Source organism: Salminus brasiliensis, chromosome 6 (assembly GCF_030463535.1).
Source record: "Salminus brasiliensis chromosome 6, fSalBra1.hap2, whole genome shotgun sequence".
NCBI lineage: Eukaryota > Metazoa > Chordata > Actinopteri > Characiformes > Bryconidae > Salminus > Salminus brasiliensis.
In genome coordinates, this window is record NC_132883.1 from 17,793,247 (window position 1) to 17,813,368 (window position 20,122).

A 20,122-nucleotide genomic window follows, 5' to 3' on the forward strand; every position below is an offset into this window, starting at 1 on the left:
TAAATGTATTACATGCATAAAAAAATACAAAAACATTTTTAAAACATATTAATTTGTAATATGTTTAAACAGCACAGGTACAACAGACAGTTAAATGCATTTATTATTTTTTTTTATATCTTAAGACGTTACAATGGTTGCAATAGTGTTCGTTTCCTTCAAACATAATACTTAAATTATCATAAATTTGTCGAAAAACGCAAATACACTACAGATTATACACGTTTAAAAAGAGTGAAAATCAGGATTCTATGGATCAAAATTAGGAAACATTCTTGATGAATGTAAAGTCTACAGCTTTCGGCGTCCGATATTGCCATCTCTTGCGAAACAGGTCGTATTATAGCTATGTGATGACATGTAGTGTTGTTTTGGGTTGAAACGGAGTGGTCGTAAACATTCATGCCATTTCCTAAAACACAGATCTATAAAAAAAAAATCACTAATCTATTACATATGGTGCGTATTGCATTCAATATGATAAGACTGGTCGTGTTTTTCAACGAGGAGTCATACGATTGTAAAACGTAAGATCATGGTCGTCTATAAAAATCACAGTGTTGGTAAATGTGTACTTCAGCAGATCCACTTACACAACGCAGTGCTGAACAGGAGACTGTGTGAAACCATGACTTATCCTTTTTTTTATATACAGTGGCTCCAAGAAAACCAGGATGCTACAATGATTCAAGCTGCTTGCTGCTTGCTTTCCAATCGAGTGCTTAAGAGCATATTCAGGTCAGTCATTTGTGTCAAGCACATAAAACTGGATGCTCGGACCTTGGTTACTGGTCCAAGCCACTGTGTTTGACAACACGTTCAAAGGAGTCCCACTAAATGCTTTAAGAAAAAGTGACGATAGGGCACTGCTCTGCTCTCTGATGAAGGCACTTAAACAGCACTTGTCTTGTTTTTGCATTTGGACAGACCTCCTGGACTGGCCTTAGTGTCAGTTTTTTTCCCAGAATGACCTTGTGCTGAACTACTGACAGAGTGTTTGCCAGCAGAAGTGGCTTGAACGTTATTGTTGTTGCTGTTCTGATTCCCGCTCAGAGTTTCCATGATGGAGCGGAATGTTCCGAAGGGTCTTTTCCCTGATTCCGAAGACTTCTCTTTACCCGAAGCTCCTTTGACCACCTCCCCTGGTTGCGTGTCCTTGTGGACGACTGGCGCTTCATCAAACGTCACCCTGAGTTTAAGGTTCTGTGAGGTTTTCCTGCGAGAGGAGGGGGATTTGAGAGCACTCTTTGGACTCGTCGCGACTTTTTGCCCGTTGTTCAATTCGCCCATGTCCCCCGACAGGTCGGCTTTTGTTTCGTGATCCATATCGCTGTTGTCTGACGGAGAGGCGTTGTTGTATCCGTCCATGGATTTGGAAGTCCTAAGCGCAAAAGAGAACTTGCGCTCCGAGGATGAGGTATGCTTCTTCATCGTTAAGTTCACCCCGGACACTGGTTCTTCGCTCTCTGCTATGGGAAGCTGAGTTGGCCTCTCTGGCCGGGAGCTCCCCGTGGCCTGCTTGGACTCGTCCGGAGGGTAGGAGTCCGTGTCTGACTCGCTCAGGGAACGCTGCATGATCTGTTTGAGGCGGGCCAGTTTCAGCTCCCGTCTCTCCACCACACCCAGTCTCCTCTGCGGCCCCGCACCAGGCACTGTCCCCGAGTCCACGGTGCCACTGGCGCCATCTACCACGCCTTCCTGGAACTCCAGACTGAGCTTCTCTTTGGAGCCCACCCTCTCAGCAATGTCCTTTCCCAGGAGCTTGCGCAGGACTGTGTCCGACTCCACATTCCTTTGCCTCAGCACCCACTGCCCATTGCCGGGGGTACCCTCCGCAGTCAGGGTCATTTCAGGCCAAGCCTCAGCCGGAGGAATAAGCGAACTAATACAAAACAACACCGTCTGAAGTTATGGTCTGTATTATTACATGAAATTGAAAATGTTCCACAGAAATCCAAGAGTAGTGTATTGGCAGCAGACTGCAAGAGACAAAAGTAATCAGATATAGTGAGGAGAAAAGAGCAGACCTGGGTGATCTTGGACGTCCATTAGGATCCTGGGACTGGAAAAGCAGCTGGACTTGATTCTGGAGTGCTATTCTTGCTGTAGTTTGTCTGCAAAACACAATGTTTTCTCGTTCATAACATAATAGAGTCTGCAGCTTTATATGATTGGGCTTGTGGGCAGGCCTGCTTACTCATGGAGTTGTTTGGTGAGTTTGACCACCTGTGAGGCTAGAGACATGCACGTCTCCACCACCACCAGGTAACGGGAGCACATGGTGTGACCTTGGCGTTCGGCACACTGGGATGGCCTCTCCCCCTGCTGGTTCTGAATGGTGACATTCGAGCCATACTCCACCAGTGTCTGGAATAGAGAGACACCAAAACGAATAAAAAGACTGGATTACATCAGATCCTGTGTGTAAAAACATGTAACATAAGACACACGTCGTTGAAGCATTCAAGGTGTCAATTAAGTGCATTTAAGTAACACTAAAAAAAACTCAGCTCTGAAAGTTCTCTACTCAACACAATATTATTCCTTACGTCAGCTCACTTCCCCTGGCTGCTGACTAGTCACTTGGGCAGCCTGCACAAACAGGAAGCAGGAGGGAAAGCAGTTTCCTGTTCCCAATTTCTTTCATTGTCCCGTGGAAAAAAAAATAAAACAGCTTTTCTAAAGACTGCAGAAAAACAAAAATAAACCTCTCTTGTACCTGAAGGCAGCCTAGGTGACCGTACTGAGCAGCAACATGCACTGCACTGTTCCCATTTTGGTCCACTTCATCCAGGGAGATGGCTTGTTCTTGCATGAACTGTAGTAGCCACAGCAAAATCCTTTCCTGAAGAAAGTAGTTACTTCACATTTATACATGTTTGGGGCAAAAAGAATTGATAAATACATTGGTCTTATTTTTTACCCCGTCCTCACCTGTCCATATCGAGCTGCATAGTGGATCAAACTTGGGTGTTCTCGTGTGCAACTAAGCTCTGCAATGGCCTCAGTCTCACTCACCATCCATCGCACACACTCCAGCTGTCCGTTCTAAGGAGAACACAAAAAAATGGAATATACAGAATAGAAAAATATATACATTGCGTCCTTTGCAAAGGTTTTAGGCACCTGCAAACAGAACACAAATATAAGCAGTATAATTTTTTAACCACAATAATAGAATAAATAAGTAAAACAATAATATTTTGTAGTTTATTATTTTACATTTTTGTTTAAGCATTTTAAAACTGATTACTGAAACAACTGATTACAAAAACCTGATCAGTCTGAGGCCCCGTTCACATCTAGCATGATCATGAGTATCCGATCACAAATGATTGCCAAACCGCATAGCCACAATGGCATTCACATGTGGCATTGTAAATGCATCCTCTGATCGCTTCTAATAGGAATACTCACATCAGGGGGGGCATAATGCACATTAATAAATATAAATAATCAAGGAGGGTTCGATACCCAGGCTCGGCAGACTGCCACTGTTAGTCCCTTGTGCAAGGCCTTTAATACTGTCTGCTCCCTGGGTTCCACTGCTCTGGGCTGGTGTGCTCACTGTCACTGTGTGTGTTTGCTCACTAGTGTGTATCTGTCAATTGTGTTCACTGCACAGATGGGTTAAAGGCAAAGGCCATTATTCAGTTTGGGCCATTATTTAGTTATTGTAATGATTATTATTAGTTATTAAAGTGTGCTCAGAACACCAAGAATGATGTGGTCATATGCGTCCCTGACCACCTCTGCATGTGCTTTGAGTGATAGGATTAGAATGCATCCTCTATACCCCACTCACACCTGTACTATGTCCTGCCCACTTGTGATCGGACCACTCAGGGCACATGTTAATGCCAGGTGTGAACGTGCCCTAAGAGATCTGAGATTTTATCGTTCTAGTCCAAGAAGTCTGAGCAAACTCCAGTTTTGCAATGAAGAATGAAGAAGCTCCTACAGAATAATTATTTGGCTCACCCTGACACCCAGCCCGGCAGGTGTAAGCTGCTGATTGTTCCGCTCATTAAGACAGTCCTCGCCCATGAGGGAGGTGAGGTGCTGCAGACAGTCTGCGTGCCCCTGTGCAGCAGAGATATGAAGAAGATTGTTCCCCTCCTCGTCTCGTATCAGCTCCAGGTTCTCGGTTGCTATGTGAGGCTGAGGAAAGACGAATATTACATTTACTATACTTTGAAGAATTTAGAATTACAAACAGGTAATGCATATTTCAGACTCTACACAGCACTCCTTACCAGCAGTGAGATCTGTCCCTCTCGGACGATGTTAATTATATTCTGAGACTTCTTAGTTTCTTCATCACATTCTCCAAATGCTCTTGAGCCGCTCCATGGCTTGCTGCTGTCTAGTCTTCCCACTGCACTTCCTTGATTAGGGATCAAAGGCTGGCTGCCAGGGGTATCAGCCCCAGCTTTATGGGTTGGTGTGTCTGGAAAAGGTCTGCTCGGTAAAAGTTTGCCTGACTCCGATATCGAGCAGTGCAGTGAGCTTGGGGAGTGGTCATATCCAACCGTTTGTGCCCTGAGATAGTCTGGATCCATGGACTTCGACTTTCTCATGTCTGGCCAGTTAACAGGCGAGAGCACGCAGTACTGCGTCCCACCACCCAAGCTTTCAGAGTGGGAGAGGGATGATGCCTTGATGCCGAGACACCTATCGCTGGCGCTACTCCCTGAGGCGCGTTTCTCAGAGGCCACTCTGGGGAGGGTTGCCATTTGTTGGTTGGATTTAATATAAGGCACATCCAGTATCTCATCCATGTCCAGGTCGTAGTGCTCCAGCTCTCCAAAAAGTGCTCCATTACCAATAGCTTTAGACTTGAGGCCTTGCACATCACACGGAGTCACACTCGTCTGGAGCCCTTTGGAGGACGGTTCTTCTTTGTTCCCCTCTACATTTTGTTCAGGACTCTTGCTGTCGGCTTCGGTGTCCGAAACTTCAGGTTGATGTTTAAGTGGCGAAACCCTTTTAACAGGCCTGAATTTGCTGTACACATCAGCAATTCCAGTGGGTTTGATTCCACTTCCACTGTGTGATGATGCACTTCGACCCCAGTTGATGCCTGGAGCTTAAAAAAAAAAAAAAAGTACAGTGAATTAAAGCCTTCTACAGGTGTGGCTGAAATCACATTCTACCAGAACTGTTAGCTGTAAGTGTTTATGACGTACATCCTTTACAAGAGCAAGTCTTATCTAGCATTTAGCTGGCCTTTGCATTACAGTACATTCACAACATTTTCAAACGGCATTGGGGGCACGTACCTTGTCTCTCCTCGGCCTGTGCATCATTTCTCCGACAAAGTTCTGGAATATTCTTTGCTGTGTACTGCGACGGAAAACGGACGGGTTCACATCAGTTTGGTTATTGTGGCCAAATATAGCAGATGATTAGTTATGCAATGACGTATGACATACAGTACATAGCCGCCTCCTTCAAATATCATATTTTTTGCCTTTTGTTTACCAAACATGGATACGATTAAATCTTATCATAGAAGAAGTCAAAATAGCGCACTTTATTAAGGTCAATGCAATTATTAATGTTAGCTTAAACCACAATCAAATGTCACATTCTTTTCCTGAAGGCAAAACACAGCAACGCTATGTGATAAAGCGAGCCAAGAGAGCATGCTGATGTGCTGTTTTCGTGAGGCAGATTTAATTGAGCCAAGCTCTACATTGGCTCCTTTGCAATGCAAATAAATACCTCAGCTAATTGCCCAAGTAATCAGCTAAATCAACAAACAGATCTCTATGGTACATCTGTATAAACACAGATGTTGTGAACAAACATCGGAGTTGGAAGCTTTCATGGCATCGTTTTCTCCCTTGTAAGTGAGATCTTGCCATCATGGCACATATTACAGGACTATCTGGACGGATGATCTTTAGTGTGATGTTTACCTTAGTGGCTTTCAATAACACGCCACTTACTCATATTTATTCCATTTTCCCCCCTTTTTTATCCTTATCATGATTCATACTAGGCTTTTTTACATAAGCCCTAAAACGTCTGCTCAACTTGGCACGAATAAGGTCCGATTACCAATCTCCAGAGTGTAAAACTATTCTGAAAATATTACAACTTAATTACTTACTGCTAAATCATCGCTGAAATCAATCTCATCTAGATCCAAATACTCAGGAGCATCCATCTTCTGTGAGCATTATGTCCAAGGCAACCCTGCGGAAAATGGGTGAAAGACAATTACAACACGAATAAGCTCTTAAAAAAAGAATCAACATGGATTTCCCAGAAGAAAAGGGAAAGTCAAGGGGTGTATGGTTTGTCAAAAGTTGTTGATATCGCCGAGGATTGCTGAGGGCCATTGTGAACCACAATGTGTCCAATATAGCAGCACAATAGCGGCTTCAATGAGGGGATGCTTGAAAATAGACCACCATCAAACTTCACAATAAAGGTTTGTTTTAATGCAATAAACACATCCAAGCCCCAAGAATAAGACATAATCCACTTATAGACGCCACATATCAACTTCCACGTAAATAACAAGTTTTTCCCAACTGGTGATTTGGTGGTCGGACAGCAGGGCAACAGTGAACGCACTGCGTCACACCTTATAATTAGGTTAGAGCCTCTTCTTAGGAAAAGAGGTTTAATAGTAAATTTAGAAGATATGATGTAGGCCCGAGGGCGATAATCCGGTATGTGGATTTGCTTTAAAGCATCTGGTGACCCCGTGAGAATGTGAGAACTGGCCTACAAACCTAGCAAAGTCTGAAGCACCTGGCTGCTCCTTTCAAGCAAAGGCTCAAAATATGTTTGGTGCAAAAATACCCTACAAGCTCTTAGTACAGTTGTAGCCTAAATGGTCACTTACAAAAAGGACGACATCCTCAGAATTAAGGGCTATTGAGAACAACACTGACCTGGAAAAAAAAAAGGGGGGGGGGTAGGGGTAAGAGAGTGGCACAGACGGCCAACTGTGCTTACAGACAGCTTACCTAGAGAGCCCTGACACAGGCTGCCCTATTCCAAGAATGCTCATGAACACCTCAGACTAGATTAGAGATCAGCGCAGGTTACGGGGCTATTAAGGTTACGGGACAGGTGAGAATCTGCCTAAGCTGTGTTTTTACTGTTAAGAGAACAGACATAGCTACACACAGAAATGTAGTATAGGGTAGTTTCTAGTACTGACCTTTGCGTTAGTTAGCTAGCTAGCTAATTACCTGACATTACTGGGTGCATGATTTCAGCGCCTACAGTCGGTTAGGTCATCACTGTGAAACTGGAAACGGCCATTTATGCATTATTAACGCTGTCCAGGACACACATTACAGTGAGACTGAGGCTCTAACGGATATGAAAATACTGATAAATATGTGGCTATACTTATAATGCCCGTTTTTTAAAAAAAAAATAACTGGCTAGGCTTGCTAGGTGGCTTCGCCTGCAACCTGGAATCACCAGCGACGTAGCCATCTAGCTATAGCTAACTAGCTAACTCGGCTAGCACCAACAGGCTCGGTCTATATGGCCAATTTATTTAAGGAAAAAATCCACAATAAAGTTGGTAGGCGCACAGGCTTTCATTACAGAAGTAAGTTCACGAACAAGAAGCGAGTTTAGGACTGATTTCTCGTCTGTCCGGTGAATGTTTCCAAAGATATCTAGACAAGAAAAAAAAAGCCCAGAAAACATCTGCCTGTGTCGTGCGAAGCTTTCCCTATTGTTTGCGGTAGAGCGGTTAGCTAGCCTAGCGCAGGGCTGGACCAGCTGAACCGACTCGTATCCAGCAGAAGCTGAAAAAAAAAGGATCGCAATAATCCTAGACTTGTTTACCTTCGTTCTCACAAATAATAAAGAAAAAGAAATGCATTTGCCGACAGTACCTTGTAGACTAGAGCCGTGGTCCCCTCTCGCAGTCCTCCAGCTGTTCCTTTTGGGAAACACTTAGCAGGAATGTGACATGGAGAGAAGGAGGCGGCAGGCGCACCGTTATTCCTGCTTATTCCAACCAAACCGGATATACATTACAGCACCGTGACACTGTACACACATCACTACACCGACCCTTTTAAGACTCCTTTCCCTCTTTCTCAGTCTTTCGGAGGTCAAAGTCGTGATTTAGCGCCGATCGGCTTTTTTAAAATCGTCTCTTAAAGACGAAAGATAATTGGAACAATGTGTAGCTGTTGTTTTATAGGCAGCCTAAGATACTGCCACCAAAACAGGCAAGGCTGTTTTCCAGTGTGTCCAGTCCTGGCCTATTACAGGCCATAACACAGGTTAACGAGTTTAACTTTATGATGATGATAATAATAATAATAATAATAATAATAATAATAACTAAATTAAATATGTAATATAAAATGTAGTTGGTAATGCCAGTCAATGTATCGTGTGTACCAGTGTACCGCGATGCTGATACACGGTAGCTGCTTTTCAGTTTCAGCGATAACTATAACAGCGATATCACTTATCAATATTTAATTTCCTTTAATAAAATATAAACTAATTCCCATAAAATGTCCTGGTTTGTTTTTAGACTATTTTTGCACTTAAAGGATCAATGGTTGTCCCTGTTTGGTTAACACTAGCATTGCTGTGCAGAAAGTGTCCGTTCATTAGAGTATTATGCAGTACCATGATCACATGACATGTTATAAACATATCAAAATATGATGTTGAATTTTAACCAGTATCATTTTAAACTATATATTTTTTAACATTGTATTTTAAAAATCTATAATAACTACAATAATATAATACCGCTATAAAACTGCATTCATTAAATTTAAATTCATTAAATGACTGTAGCTTTATTAGGCTGAGAGTTACCCCCTTCTTTTATATTATCAGATAGATGATATGGCTGATACATGTTTAGTAATAAAATATCTAAACATGATACAGGTACATCAGTTGACCCCTTAAACAGTATGTGTCCTGCCAGTGGGCTGAAAGTGTAATTATAAAAACTTCTATTACCAAAGAATAGTCCCACCAGTTTGTACAGTAGTCCCTGTAGTTACTGAATAATATGTCTTAGCGTGTAATAAAATCATATCGTATAAAGGAGAGATGCAATATTCCTGCTTCAGTAAAAGCTGTGTTCTTGTTTTCCAGTGCTGCACTCTAGTGGATGTTTTGCAATGTGCCCTCCAGTTTTGATATGTTCCCATATATTTCTCATATTGAGGTTCAGTGCAGTGCATAAGTCAGTGAACACTCCACAGTCCAGCATAGTTTTCGATCGGAAGAAATGTTTAAATGGTTAGCAAAAAAAGAAAAATCACAGAAGTCACTTGTTGGAGATCTTTGCCATTAGCCTCATCATTTGCTTAACCCCCTAAACAGCCTATGGCCCTAAACAGCCTATGGTAATTATGAACTTCTATTACCAAAGAATAGCCCCACCAGTTTGTACAGAAGCCCCTGTAGTTCCTGAACAATATGCCTCAGTGTATAACAAGCCAAAGGGTTTAAGAACACCCAAACTCTCTTGGCCAATCAAGTACATTTAGGGTGAGGGGAAAGTTGAGTAAATTATTATTTTTTTTATCTTTGCTTCTGGAACAGTCCATATGCAGGAATCACATACCGTGCAGGGATTTTTACATCTCACTGCTTTATTGGACCAAAAGTAAGTGGACAGTTCAGTTGACTGTGAGCAAGTGATCACTGACGAGCTGGTAATGCAGTTGGGAGGGAAACAGGGAGTTCATAATTGATGGCCTTTATTCAAGTACTATTTGGCTCCCAAAACTACAGTGATTGATAATGGAAGTAGCACCATTTCTTATTAGAAATATAAAATCGAAGCAAATACGACAGTTAATGTACATTAAGAACAAATCAACAGCGCTGCATTAGAACATGGGTCTGAAGGTACTTTCACTGTTTCATTGAAACAGTTCACATGAACTGTCCATGGATTACGCAGAGCCATAATTACAGATGAGCTTACAAAAATGTATTTTACTACAAACAAGAAAGAAGGTCTAAAGGATATATTTCTGAGTGCAGAAGAAACTGATGGCGACAAATAGCACACTAACCCTAATAAGCTTATGTTTTATTGGCAACACTTCACTAGAGGTCTGCTACTTAATACTGACATAACCATAACCATAAATAAATCAGGACAGACATGACAGATTATGTTCAGTAGTATAACAGTGTCCTGGTACCATTACCGATACGATATGCTGCCTTTCTGGACATAATGGGTCATGTCCTGACATGGTCATGTCAGTGTTATACAGTAGGCCTCAAGTAACTTGCCACCGTTTTCTTTTACTTCTGTTAACCTACAGCAACAAGAGGGCATTAAAAACCACCTCTCAGAACCGAATATTAGTTTCAGCTATTTTCATGCAGCGGAGGCAGTGAAAGTGCTCTCAGAACTGTCGTAGTTGTTGTGTATAGTTGTAAGCGTAGTTAAAAGTTCTGCTCCTACTTTAACGTATCAGTTTTCACTGGGTCAAACACAATTTTGGACGTAGGAATGCTGGTAGGATTGGACTGGTTAGAAACAGTTGAGGCGATCGCAGGTCGGACGCTTTTCTCCCACTGCCTTTCCCTTGAGGAATCCTCTCCTGTGTCCAGTGATGCTAGTGATGGGCATCAGTATGGAATCAGTATCTGAAGAGGGAACAATTGAACAATTTACTGCACATTCAAATGAACTGAACATTTCAAACCTCTCCATTTCCAGTAGAGCGCACCAGAGGGCGCTACAGCACCTTGCTGTTTCCACAAGGAAACTATGGCAGGATATTTATGAATGTAAGATCTCAATTTTACTGCTTTCCAACCTAATCTGGCCTCATATGAGTGAATGATGCAGACTACTGAACAACGTACAGAACTTCAGAGACCTATTCAAGCAAAATTCCATATTCTCTGCCCTATTTACTACAAACAGAAATACTGAGTCCAAAAAAAAAGAGTTCTAAAAGGTTTAGGACCGACCCGAGTGACGTTGTATTCTGTTTGTGAGAATTCTGGGGCCAGATTTGCAAAAGTGTCTTAAGAAAGAAATGTGAGAGATGTGCTCTTTTCCCTTAACTTTGTGTTTAGGAAGAACACGTTCAGATTGTTCTAAATGAATAAGTTGTTATTCTTCAAAAATCTTCTTGCATATTTTCAGATTTTTCTTCTGAACTTTTCACTTAAAAAAAATTATTCCAACAATTGGTATTCTCATAAAAAAAAGTTATGATATAAAATCTTATATTGTCTTAACCTTACGAAGAGGTCAGAAGGTCAGCCTCTAAAATCATCATCTTGAATAGTAAACTTACTGAAATAATTGACTAATTTAACAGGATATAAATGTAAAGACTTTTCTTAAAGTGCTATTAGTGTCCACATAACGAAAATTCTAGCTCTTGTTTGCTGAAAATGTTGTAATGCTTAGTTTGATTCAGTTTTTCCTCAATTTTGCCTCCACGGCATGGATTTAACACAATATTGGGAAATTTTAAATATTGGAAAAATGTTATTTCATGTCCCTGGGGCCAGATTCAGAAAAGCTTTTCTAATAACTGACGAAGAAAGTTCTTAAGAATGTTCCTAAATGCAATTCTTTTAAAATCTTATTATTCTTATAGAAATATTCTTTTAAGAAAGTCTTTATTATTTTCTTTTGATTTTCTTTAAATCTAATTTTCCTAAGACACATGTGGTTGTTTTCTCATGTAGGCCAATTGTAACATGTGTAATGCTGTATTTCACAGCTTATCATGTGAAATAACATTTTGAATTTTCCAATATCCGTGCAGTGGAGAAATCTCAAATTATGTGTTAAAAGATTTTCAAACTGTAGTGGAAAAAAAAAATATTTTGATCCTGTTGAATTAGACAGTAATTCTAGTAAATTGACTATTTAAACTGGTCATTTTAGAGGCGTACCTATTGGACTCTAAGACTCTAAGTGTAAGGCTATCGTAAGGTTAAGAAAATATTTAAGAAAATATATTTCTTGGAAAATTGTTGTTAGAAATTTTCTGAAGTGAAATGTTCAAAAGAAACATCTTTAAAATAGTATAAAACATTTTTTTAATACTATCAAATTATATATTATCAAATTCAGAAACTTTTTTTCTGAAGTATGAAGTTAAGAAAAAAACACATCTTAGAAGAATTTCTTTCTTAAGATATTTCTTTTGTGAATCCGGACCCTGGTAATGTAATACAGTTGCACATTTTAGTAGGGTATTAAATCGCTCTTCAGTTATTGTCTGTGATAACTGACAAATCAGATGTTGCTCGACTTTTCTGAAAGATAAAACAGTGTCCACTTACGAAGACATAGAGCACCCCGATGTATAGGCGTAATTGCCTGTATAATCAATGTCACAGCGAACAATGTTGTTGTTAAAGTCTGACTCTGGAACCTGGAAGCCTGGATTCACAGTTATCTGGAACACAAGCACATAGGAGAAAACATCAGACTCAGATGAACAGAGTTCCACACATTAGTCCATGTTCAAGGTAGTATGTAAGTGCTAACCTTGAGGATGTACTTCCCAGGTTTGACGTCAGTAATGTCAATCCACTGGCAGTCAATGTCTGCACTGTACGTGTCATAGCATCCTGGGCTCAGTCCCTATGAAGTTGGGAAAATCGAGTTGTCAGAGTTTTCTGAAAATTTGAAAGGTACTGATGGCTGCATACACTATATAGACAAAAGTATTTGGACATCTGCTCATTCATTGTTTTTTCTAAAGTTAGGGGTATTTTTAAAGAGAGTTATCCTGGATTTGTTGGATTAACTGTCTCAACTGTCCAGGGAAGACCTTCTACTAGATTTACTAGAGCACTGCTGTAAGGAGCAGTATTAGATGGAGCACCATCATCATTCCAGAAAACACAGTTCTACACTGCTTCTCCGCTCAATACTGGGGGCTTTTTACCCCTCTAGCCCACGCCTAGCGTTAGGCATGGTGCCAATAGGTTCAAATTCATCTGCTCCAGAGAGCCCCATTCTATTGCCAGCATTTGCACATCTGTTTCAGCAATGGGTGTGACTTCAAGCAGATGCATGCATTCATTAGAAGGGGTGTCCACAACATTTAAGGTGGTACTTTCTCCTGTTTTGTGTTGAGGGTGGTTCTGCATTAAATGCTAGCTTCTGTAGAACACCGGCAAGTTGAGGCGTCGTTTGCAAAGACTCATATCGCCGTAGAGCTGCCATTACAGCGCCCTGTGAGATCAAAGGGGAGACAGGGAAAATTGCATACCTGAGTGTGGGAAGTGCAGGCATAGCGCCTATAGTAGCCTGGGTCACAAGAGGTGTCCTCCAGGCAGAAGCTAGCTTTGTGGCCCTCAGCTACTCTGCTCTGGGTGGTCGCGTCCAGCAGATCGTAGTGGCAGAACTCATTCATGCTGTGGTAATGTCTAGGAACAAAAGAAGAAACCTGCTGACTTTCACCGTAGTGCAAAGAAAAGCACTACAGAGCTACACAAGTCCGGACAGTTGTTTTTTTTTTCATAGGCACAGTTGATATTTACACCCATGTTAAGCTGGAAATACTATAGGCAGTGTCTCCTTGAAAAAAGTGAATGTAATTACAGTTATAGGATAATTACAGGAATTGCTATGATTCCATAAAAATTTATGTAATTATATGATGCAGTTGGGAGGCCTGAATGAAGATGTAAGGGCTGAGAAAGCTCCTCTAATGATTATGATGAACATAATTACTGGCATTATTCAATATGAGCCTCTGTAAACAATACATATGGGTATCAAACAATGCATTCATCAAACTGCAGCAAATGGACAACACAACAAATAGGTTCTTCCAGGGTTCTTTATGAAAAGGCAGTCATTTTATATAAAAGCACTGGATAAAGGGGTTCTTTGCATTGGTGGGAAACTTTTGTAGATGATTCCATATCAGGCTGCTTTAAAATGGTTCTGTATAGCAGCAAAAAGGTTCCACTGTTGTTACAAATCAAAGAACCATTTTTCAGAACTGAATAGAAGCCATTTTGGTTAGCGTACACTCATTTTAATGATGCTTAGAGGCTGCGTGAAGTGTAATAGCTACACAAGCCAGCCCACAATGAGAGAGCATGAATCATCTTACCAGGTTTGGCCCCAACTTCCCCCATAGGGCACTCTCTTTACAGGGCCTAGTGACGTATTAGCAGTTTTATGTAGCGATGTGAACACAGCGTAGTTACTGTTGAGCTCAGAGGGTTGATTATACTTTATTTATGCTGAAATATGGATTATATCTCATAACTAACTCTCATTCTCTTATTCCTCCCTAATCTCTCTCTCTCCTTCTCCTCAACACAGCTCTTAGCTCTTAGCTTAGTCCAGCCCGATGACTTCGCTATTAAAGCTTCTGTGTCCGAGCTTCGTCATGTTCGTCAAGTTCTCAAAACTACACAATTATTATTGTTATCTTGCCCAAAAATGTAAGGAGGTGCTAGCTAACATTTGTAAGTGTAATTAATCATAATTAACCACAGAATATTGTTGTGATTAATGCGATTCAACTTTTTAATAGATTGACACCACTAGTTAAAATGCTCTAATAACCTGAAAATAGAAACTTTGATGAATTGATGAATTTTGTAAATCATTACACTCCTAATAATTACAGTGCAGTGGTGGCTCAGTGGTTAGAGTGTTGTGTGATTGATCACAGGGCAGTGAGGTTCGATATCCAGGGCCACTAAGCTGCCATTGTAGGCCCTCGAGCAAGGCCCTTAAACGTCCCTGTTCCTCCCTGCACAGCACAGCTGACCCTGCGGACTAACCTCGGCTTTCTAAGCAGGGATGTGTGAAGAGAATTTCTTTGCACTGTATAAATGTATAAAGGCAGATTTTTGCATTATAGCCATTTCAGCCTGCCTTCTGAATATTGGCCAGTTCTCTGTTGGCCAGGTTTTTAAACAAAAGTGATGAAGGGCAATGATGAAGGGCAAAAGAAGGCTACAGAAAGTGCTGTTGTAAATCTACGCTTTTCAAAAAGCCTTAAACCACTTTCCTTTCATGTAATCCCCTTTGTTTCCCTTGAAGTTGAAACAAAACCTGCTTTTTGGACTAATATAAGCATTTGTTACATCTCTATAGCAATTCAACGATAGAACAGATAGGAACACATGAAAACTATAGAATTAGCATGGAAATAATGCAGCTAGGAATGTTGCAGTTTATATATTTGTCATTTTAAAAGATCTTAACCCCTTAAAAGGCCTAAGGCCCCCCATCAGTGTTATTACAAACTTATATTCTCAAAGAATAGCTCCATCAGTTTATACAGAAAACCCTGTAGTTAAAATTGAGTGAAGTACATACTGAACACTTTCAGAAAGAATATTCTATATATTAGGGTACCAACACTGTCACTGGGATGGAACCATCAAAGCTACGTCTTCAGAAACTGTACTTCTGCATTTTGCTGCAGGTCTGTTTTGAAGCTGAATTGACTTACAGTCAAACTATACAGTCTTTTTCTCCAGGCTTTTTATTTAACCTTAAAAAGTATATAGCCTGAGGAATAGCCCCACCTGTAGTCCCTGTAGTTACTGAGTGCCTTTCTGCATTAAGGGGTTAACTGTTTATTGTTCAAGTGTACATTTTCATTCGTAGCAGAACTATACAGGTTCTAAATATAGAAAAACGAATCTAATAATAAAAAATATAAATAAAAATATATATGATTAATCACAAATACTTAAACATATACCTTTAAAAATAGTATATTTTATATATAATATTTGTAAAAAGGTTGTGTCCCACTATGCTGTATGCTTTTTGCGGCAGGTTGTAGTGTGGGAATCTGGTCGGTGTGTGTTGTTCAAACTGACACTCATGGTAGGAAAGTGAAGTCTCCGCAGCACGGCAAAGCTGTAATCGAGAAGCCATAATTACTCACTGGTGACACTGGTGCCATTCCCAGGCGTGCCGTGGTCTGCTGGGGAGAAAGTCAGAAGTTCCCTGATTCTTCACGCGCTGCGGAAACCTCAGCAGCACCCGCGTGTCATAGTCTCTCGCGTAAGCAGCTGAGCTGTTGACAGGCAAAGTGATCTTTTGAAGACATCTGACGAGATTCGTTTGAAAAAAATGGCAAATCTGACATGAAGAGAGGTTGATCAGACGTGAAGTAATGACTGTAGATTAGCCATTGTTACTTCAGTGAAATCATGGAGAAGTCAATCGTCGATCTACATATTACATATTCTTCTCTTTTTGGGATAACCTGGTCTAATGTACTTGAGTATATGGTGAGGTATTATCATGCAAAGCCATTCTGGGACAGAGTAAAAATGACTAGCAACTACCCACCTCACCCACACTTTTAACAGGCTACAGTTGGACACAGAAATGGTATGGATACCATGCCCACTTTATTCAGGCCATGTAATCAGTTGGGCAACACCTACCCAATCTGAGAATCAGTGCCCATGAACATACAGCCCTTTAAAGCTTCGATCAAACACCAACCTTGCTAAGCAGTTCTCTTCAGCCGCACACCTCAGGTTGTACATTGGCACTCTCTGTACATATGTGGACGTCTGCACGTAATGAGGGTCTGCCACCAGATCGGGAAGACCTGTTGGGTTGCATGATAGCTGTATGATTGCTGCACGTCTCCAAAGCAGTCACATTATTTTTATTATTCAAGAGGCTTTTTATTGATGCTCCTGAGATCCACGTCTTTATCGCTTCGAATTAAAGAGGCTGTTTCTGTTCAACCTCTCTTCTGATGTATGGTGCCTCATTCAAAACGCAGTCCAGACTGAACCACTGCTTTAGAACTTCAGCATGAGCAGAGTGGGGTTAATAAGAGGGGTTATGAAATAACTCTGAAGCCCCTCCTCCCAATCGAACATCCTATACATTCCAGCTGGTACACTTTACGAAAAAGCCTCTCCACCACCCCGCCACCTCCCTTTACCTCCTTAAAAAGCCTATTAGGCCTAAAGTGCTATTAGAAAGGTCTATTACCAAAGAAGAGCCGCACCAGTTGAGTAACACACCTTGGTCTGGTTTTCGTGACTTTACCAAAACGGTGTATTTAGAAGGGGTGTGAAATGCTCTGCTCTAGAAAACAGTATACTGAGGTTCAAAGCGGTGATGGTGGAAACCAGATGTCCGGAGGGTTTAATGCCTCTTAAAACTACACCACAGAAAGATATTAGGCCGAAATGAACCACCCTCAACACTAAACAGGAGAAAGTGCCACCTTAAATGTGGCCTCACCGCATGTCCAAATGTTTGTGGACACCCTTCCTGATAAATGCATTCAGCTTTACTTTAAGTTGCACCCATTGCTGACACAGATGTGCAAGTACTGCCAATAGAACAGGACACTCTGGAGCAGATTGTGAATTATGACCCTTTTGGCACCATGTCTAATGCCAGGCCTGGGTTATAGAGGGGTATACAGCCCCCAGCTTTTTGAGCTGTGGAGCAGTGGAACTGTGCTCTCTGCAATGATAGCTGGTGCTGCATCCAATTCTTTTGGGGTGATTTGGGGTGGGGTGGTGATCATCCAACTTTCTGACCTGAATGCATTCAAATCCTCACAGCAAGGCTCCTCCATAATCTAGTAAAAGGCTTTCCTGGACAGTAGAGGCAGTTACTCCAACTAAAGCAGGACATGCTGTTTTTTTAATACCCTCGATTTCTGGAGAAACAATGAATGAGCAGGTGTCCCAATACTTTTGTCCTTATAGTAGATGTTGCCTGAGCCTTGATATGTATTTATTTGCTACTTGACACTCTGTCTCACTGGTCATCGTGGGTTCACAATGACTTTGGGGATTTCCCCATCTTCCATCTCTCTACTATAGTCAGACTGACAGGAATACATCACTCATATAACCCCCTCCATCCCCTTTTACGCACATGGCCTCAGGCCCCTTACCGTGCTGCAAGCTGCGCGACCCGTGGCCGTTAGGTCTGTTTCTAGACCTGTACCTCGGCGAGTAGTACGAGTCGTAGCCGTTGTAGCTGTGGTAAGGGTTGTAGTACAGACTGTTGCGGTAGGGTTTGTAAGGGTCGTACGGATCATCCGCCACCATCGCGTCCCCCGGAGCTCGGCTGCTCGCCGCGTCTGTTGCAGTATTACCAGATGCTGGATTTGGCTCTGGCTGCCTCGAGACGGGAGCCGTTGCGCCCTCGTCCGTCGTTGGAGAGTCCACCTGCTGCGCGGTCTCGTTGCGGCCCCTGATTACTACCGTGGGCCCACGAGACCCTCCATCCCCCCGGCGCCCCGCTGGAACGTACTGCGCCCCGGGACTGAACAGGTTATACACACGCCCGTGGTTCCTCCAGCGCAAACCGGGGCGCAGAGCTGCAGGCTCGGCGCGCGCACTTCTCAGAACGCACCCCAGCGAGGAAAGGAACAGAAGCAGCGCACCCTTCACGAGAAGATCCTTCATTTTTTTTTTTTTTTTGGTAATGCACGCACTTCACTGACACGCCTTACAAAAGGATGCTTAAATAATAGGAAAGGATGCGCCGGTCTCCAAAAACGCTGGATGCGTGTAAAAGTTGCATTGGGAAGATTTCGAGACGTGCATTTAAGGAGAGTCCTGTATCGGTCAGCGCAGCGTGCGTGCGTGCGTGTGCGCTGAGAGGTGCGTGTGCTTTGAGGTGCAGGGAGAGAAGGGAGGGGGCTTTATAAAGTTTCTGGAGTAGGTTCAAAGGAGGAAGAGTGTGCTTGGCACGCGCCTCAGCTCTGTCGTAACAGCCTGAAGACGTGAGGATGCGCACTCCACAGCTTTCAGAGGCGACATGGCACAAACATTCCTGGTTTTGGAATCAGTGAGTCTAGCAGTTCAGTTCATCCACACTGCAGCCATCGTGTTAATCTTGCGTTATTCATGCAGTGCAGCAACAATGGTTTTATACTGCTGCAAGAAAAAAGTGTATTTCATTGAGCACACATCCACAGTGCAGGCTAGAAAAAGTAAGTGAACCTCAGTGCCAATGATTTCTTCAAGAGTTAAGTGGCACACGGTCTTTCAAATAAGAAGAGGGAATTAGAAGTGTGAGATGAAACCACAAGTGCTATGGTTACTTGCTATCTTCCCAAGATTGGTTAGTGTAAAGACGTGAACCCCTTGGAATTACTTGGATTTCTGCACTTAATATTAATTAAACAAGCCCTGATTGTCAAGTCACAATTATAGACAAACCCACTCTAACTGAACTAACAACACACAAACAGTCACACTGCATATGTTTTTTTGAATAGGGCACACTGAGTAAACATCCAAAATGCAGGCTAGAAAAAGTAAGTGAACCTTGGTGCTAATGATTTCTTCAAGAGTTAACTAACAAAAGCTCTTTCAATTAAGGAGATGAAATTGGAAGTGTAGATTTCGCAGGTGCTTCGCCCATTAAATAAAGGCAGGCGATACTGGTTACTGGCTCAGGATTTTCTTAAGATTGGTTAGTGTAAACAGTGCCTGGATGCAAACACATTTCAAAAGACGTGTTATAAAAAACACACAATGCAGAACTCAATCATCAATCATCAGTATATTAATCCATGGTTAGACAAATTGTCCACAAATGCAGACAATTCAGAACTGTGGCTACTCTCCCTAGGTCTTGTACAGACCACTCCATGAGCGTAGCCGGTAATCCTGAAAGATGCGAAAATGAACCCAAGAGTAACAGAGAAATGCGCCCACCAATGCCTTATTGGGAAAAGTGAAGCATGGTGAAGGGAGCATCATGGATTTGGGGCTGCTTTGCATGGATGCCTTCAGGCAATGGTCATCAGCCGATCTGCACCAAGAGCCCTTCGAGCTTCAAGTACAGCTCGGCTTGTCCCACCATCCTTTAAGATTCCCGGAAAAGACTAATATCCAGACCTTTTTCTGTCCTGGCACTGAAGTGGTGAAACAAACTTTCCCTGAATGTCCAAACCGCAGAGTCCCTCTCTGTCTTCAAACGCAGACCCATCTCTTCCAAGAGTACTTAGGTGAAGTGTAGTGCCAAGTATTGTGGTCTACATACTGACTTTTGTGTTTAGTAGTATATAAGCTTCCTCTATGTCATCAATGAGGGAACTTTGAATTCAAAGGTGTATTAAATGTTGGATTGCAGTGCATTGCCTTGAGGGCCTGGTTACAACATTCAGCCAAACCT

The 20,122-nt window shown here is 41.9% G+C and overlaps 2 protein-coding genes across 2 annotated transcripts; both read right to left on the minus strand.

Moving 5' to 3' along the window:
• On the minus strand, positions 1-8,136 carry sncaip (synuclein, alpha interacting protein). Its single transcript, XM_072681884.1, has 10 exons — positions 7,878-8,136; positions 6,119-6,204; positions 5,283-5,346; positions 4,257-5,089; positions 3,982-4,161; positions 2,935-3,048; positions 2,720-2,845; positions 2,198-2,367; positions 2,028-2,114; positions 1-1,882 (listed from the first exon to the last, which is right to left on the minus strand). The coding sequence occupies exons 2-10, from the start codon at positions 6,173-6,175 to the stop codon at positions 892-894; spliced, it is 2,622 nt and encodes an 873-aa protein (XP_072537985.1). The 5' UTR covers positions 6,176-6,204; positions 7,878-8,136; the 3' UTR covers positions 1-891.
• Positions 8,137-12,293: 4,157 nt separating this feature from the next.
• On the minus strand, positions 12,294-18,402 carry LOC140556859 (protein-lysine 6-oxidase). The gene is made up of 6 exons (XM_072680960.1): positions 17,886-18,402; positions 16,460-16,568; positions 15,891-16,022; positions 13,236-13,392; positions 12,506-12,601; positions 12,294-12,413 (listed from the first exon to the last, which is right to left on the minus strand). The coding sequence occupies exons 1-6, from the start codon at positions 18,400-18,402 to the stop codon at positions 12,294-12,296; spliced, it is 1,131 nt and encodes a 376-aa protein (XP_072537061.1).
• Positions 18,403-20,122: the final 1,720 nt, after the last annotated feature.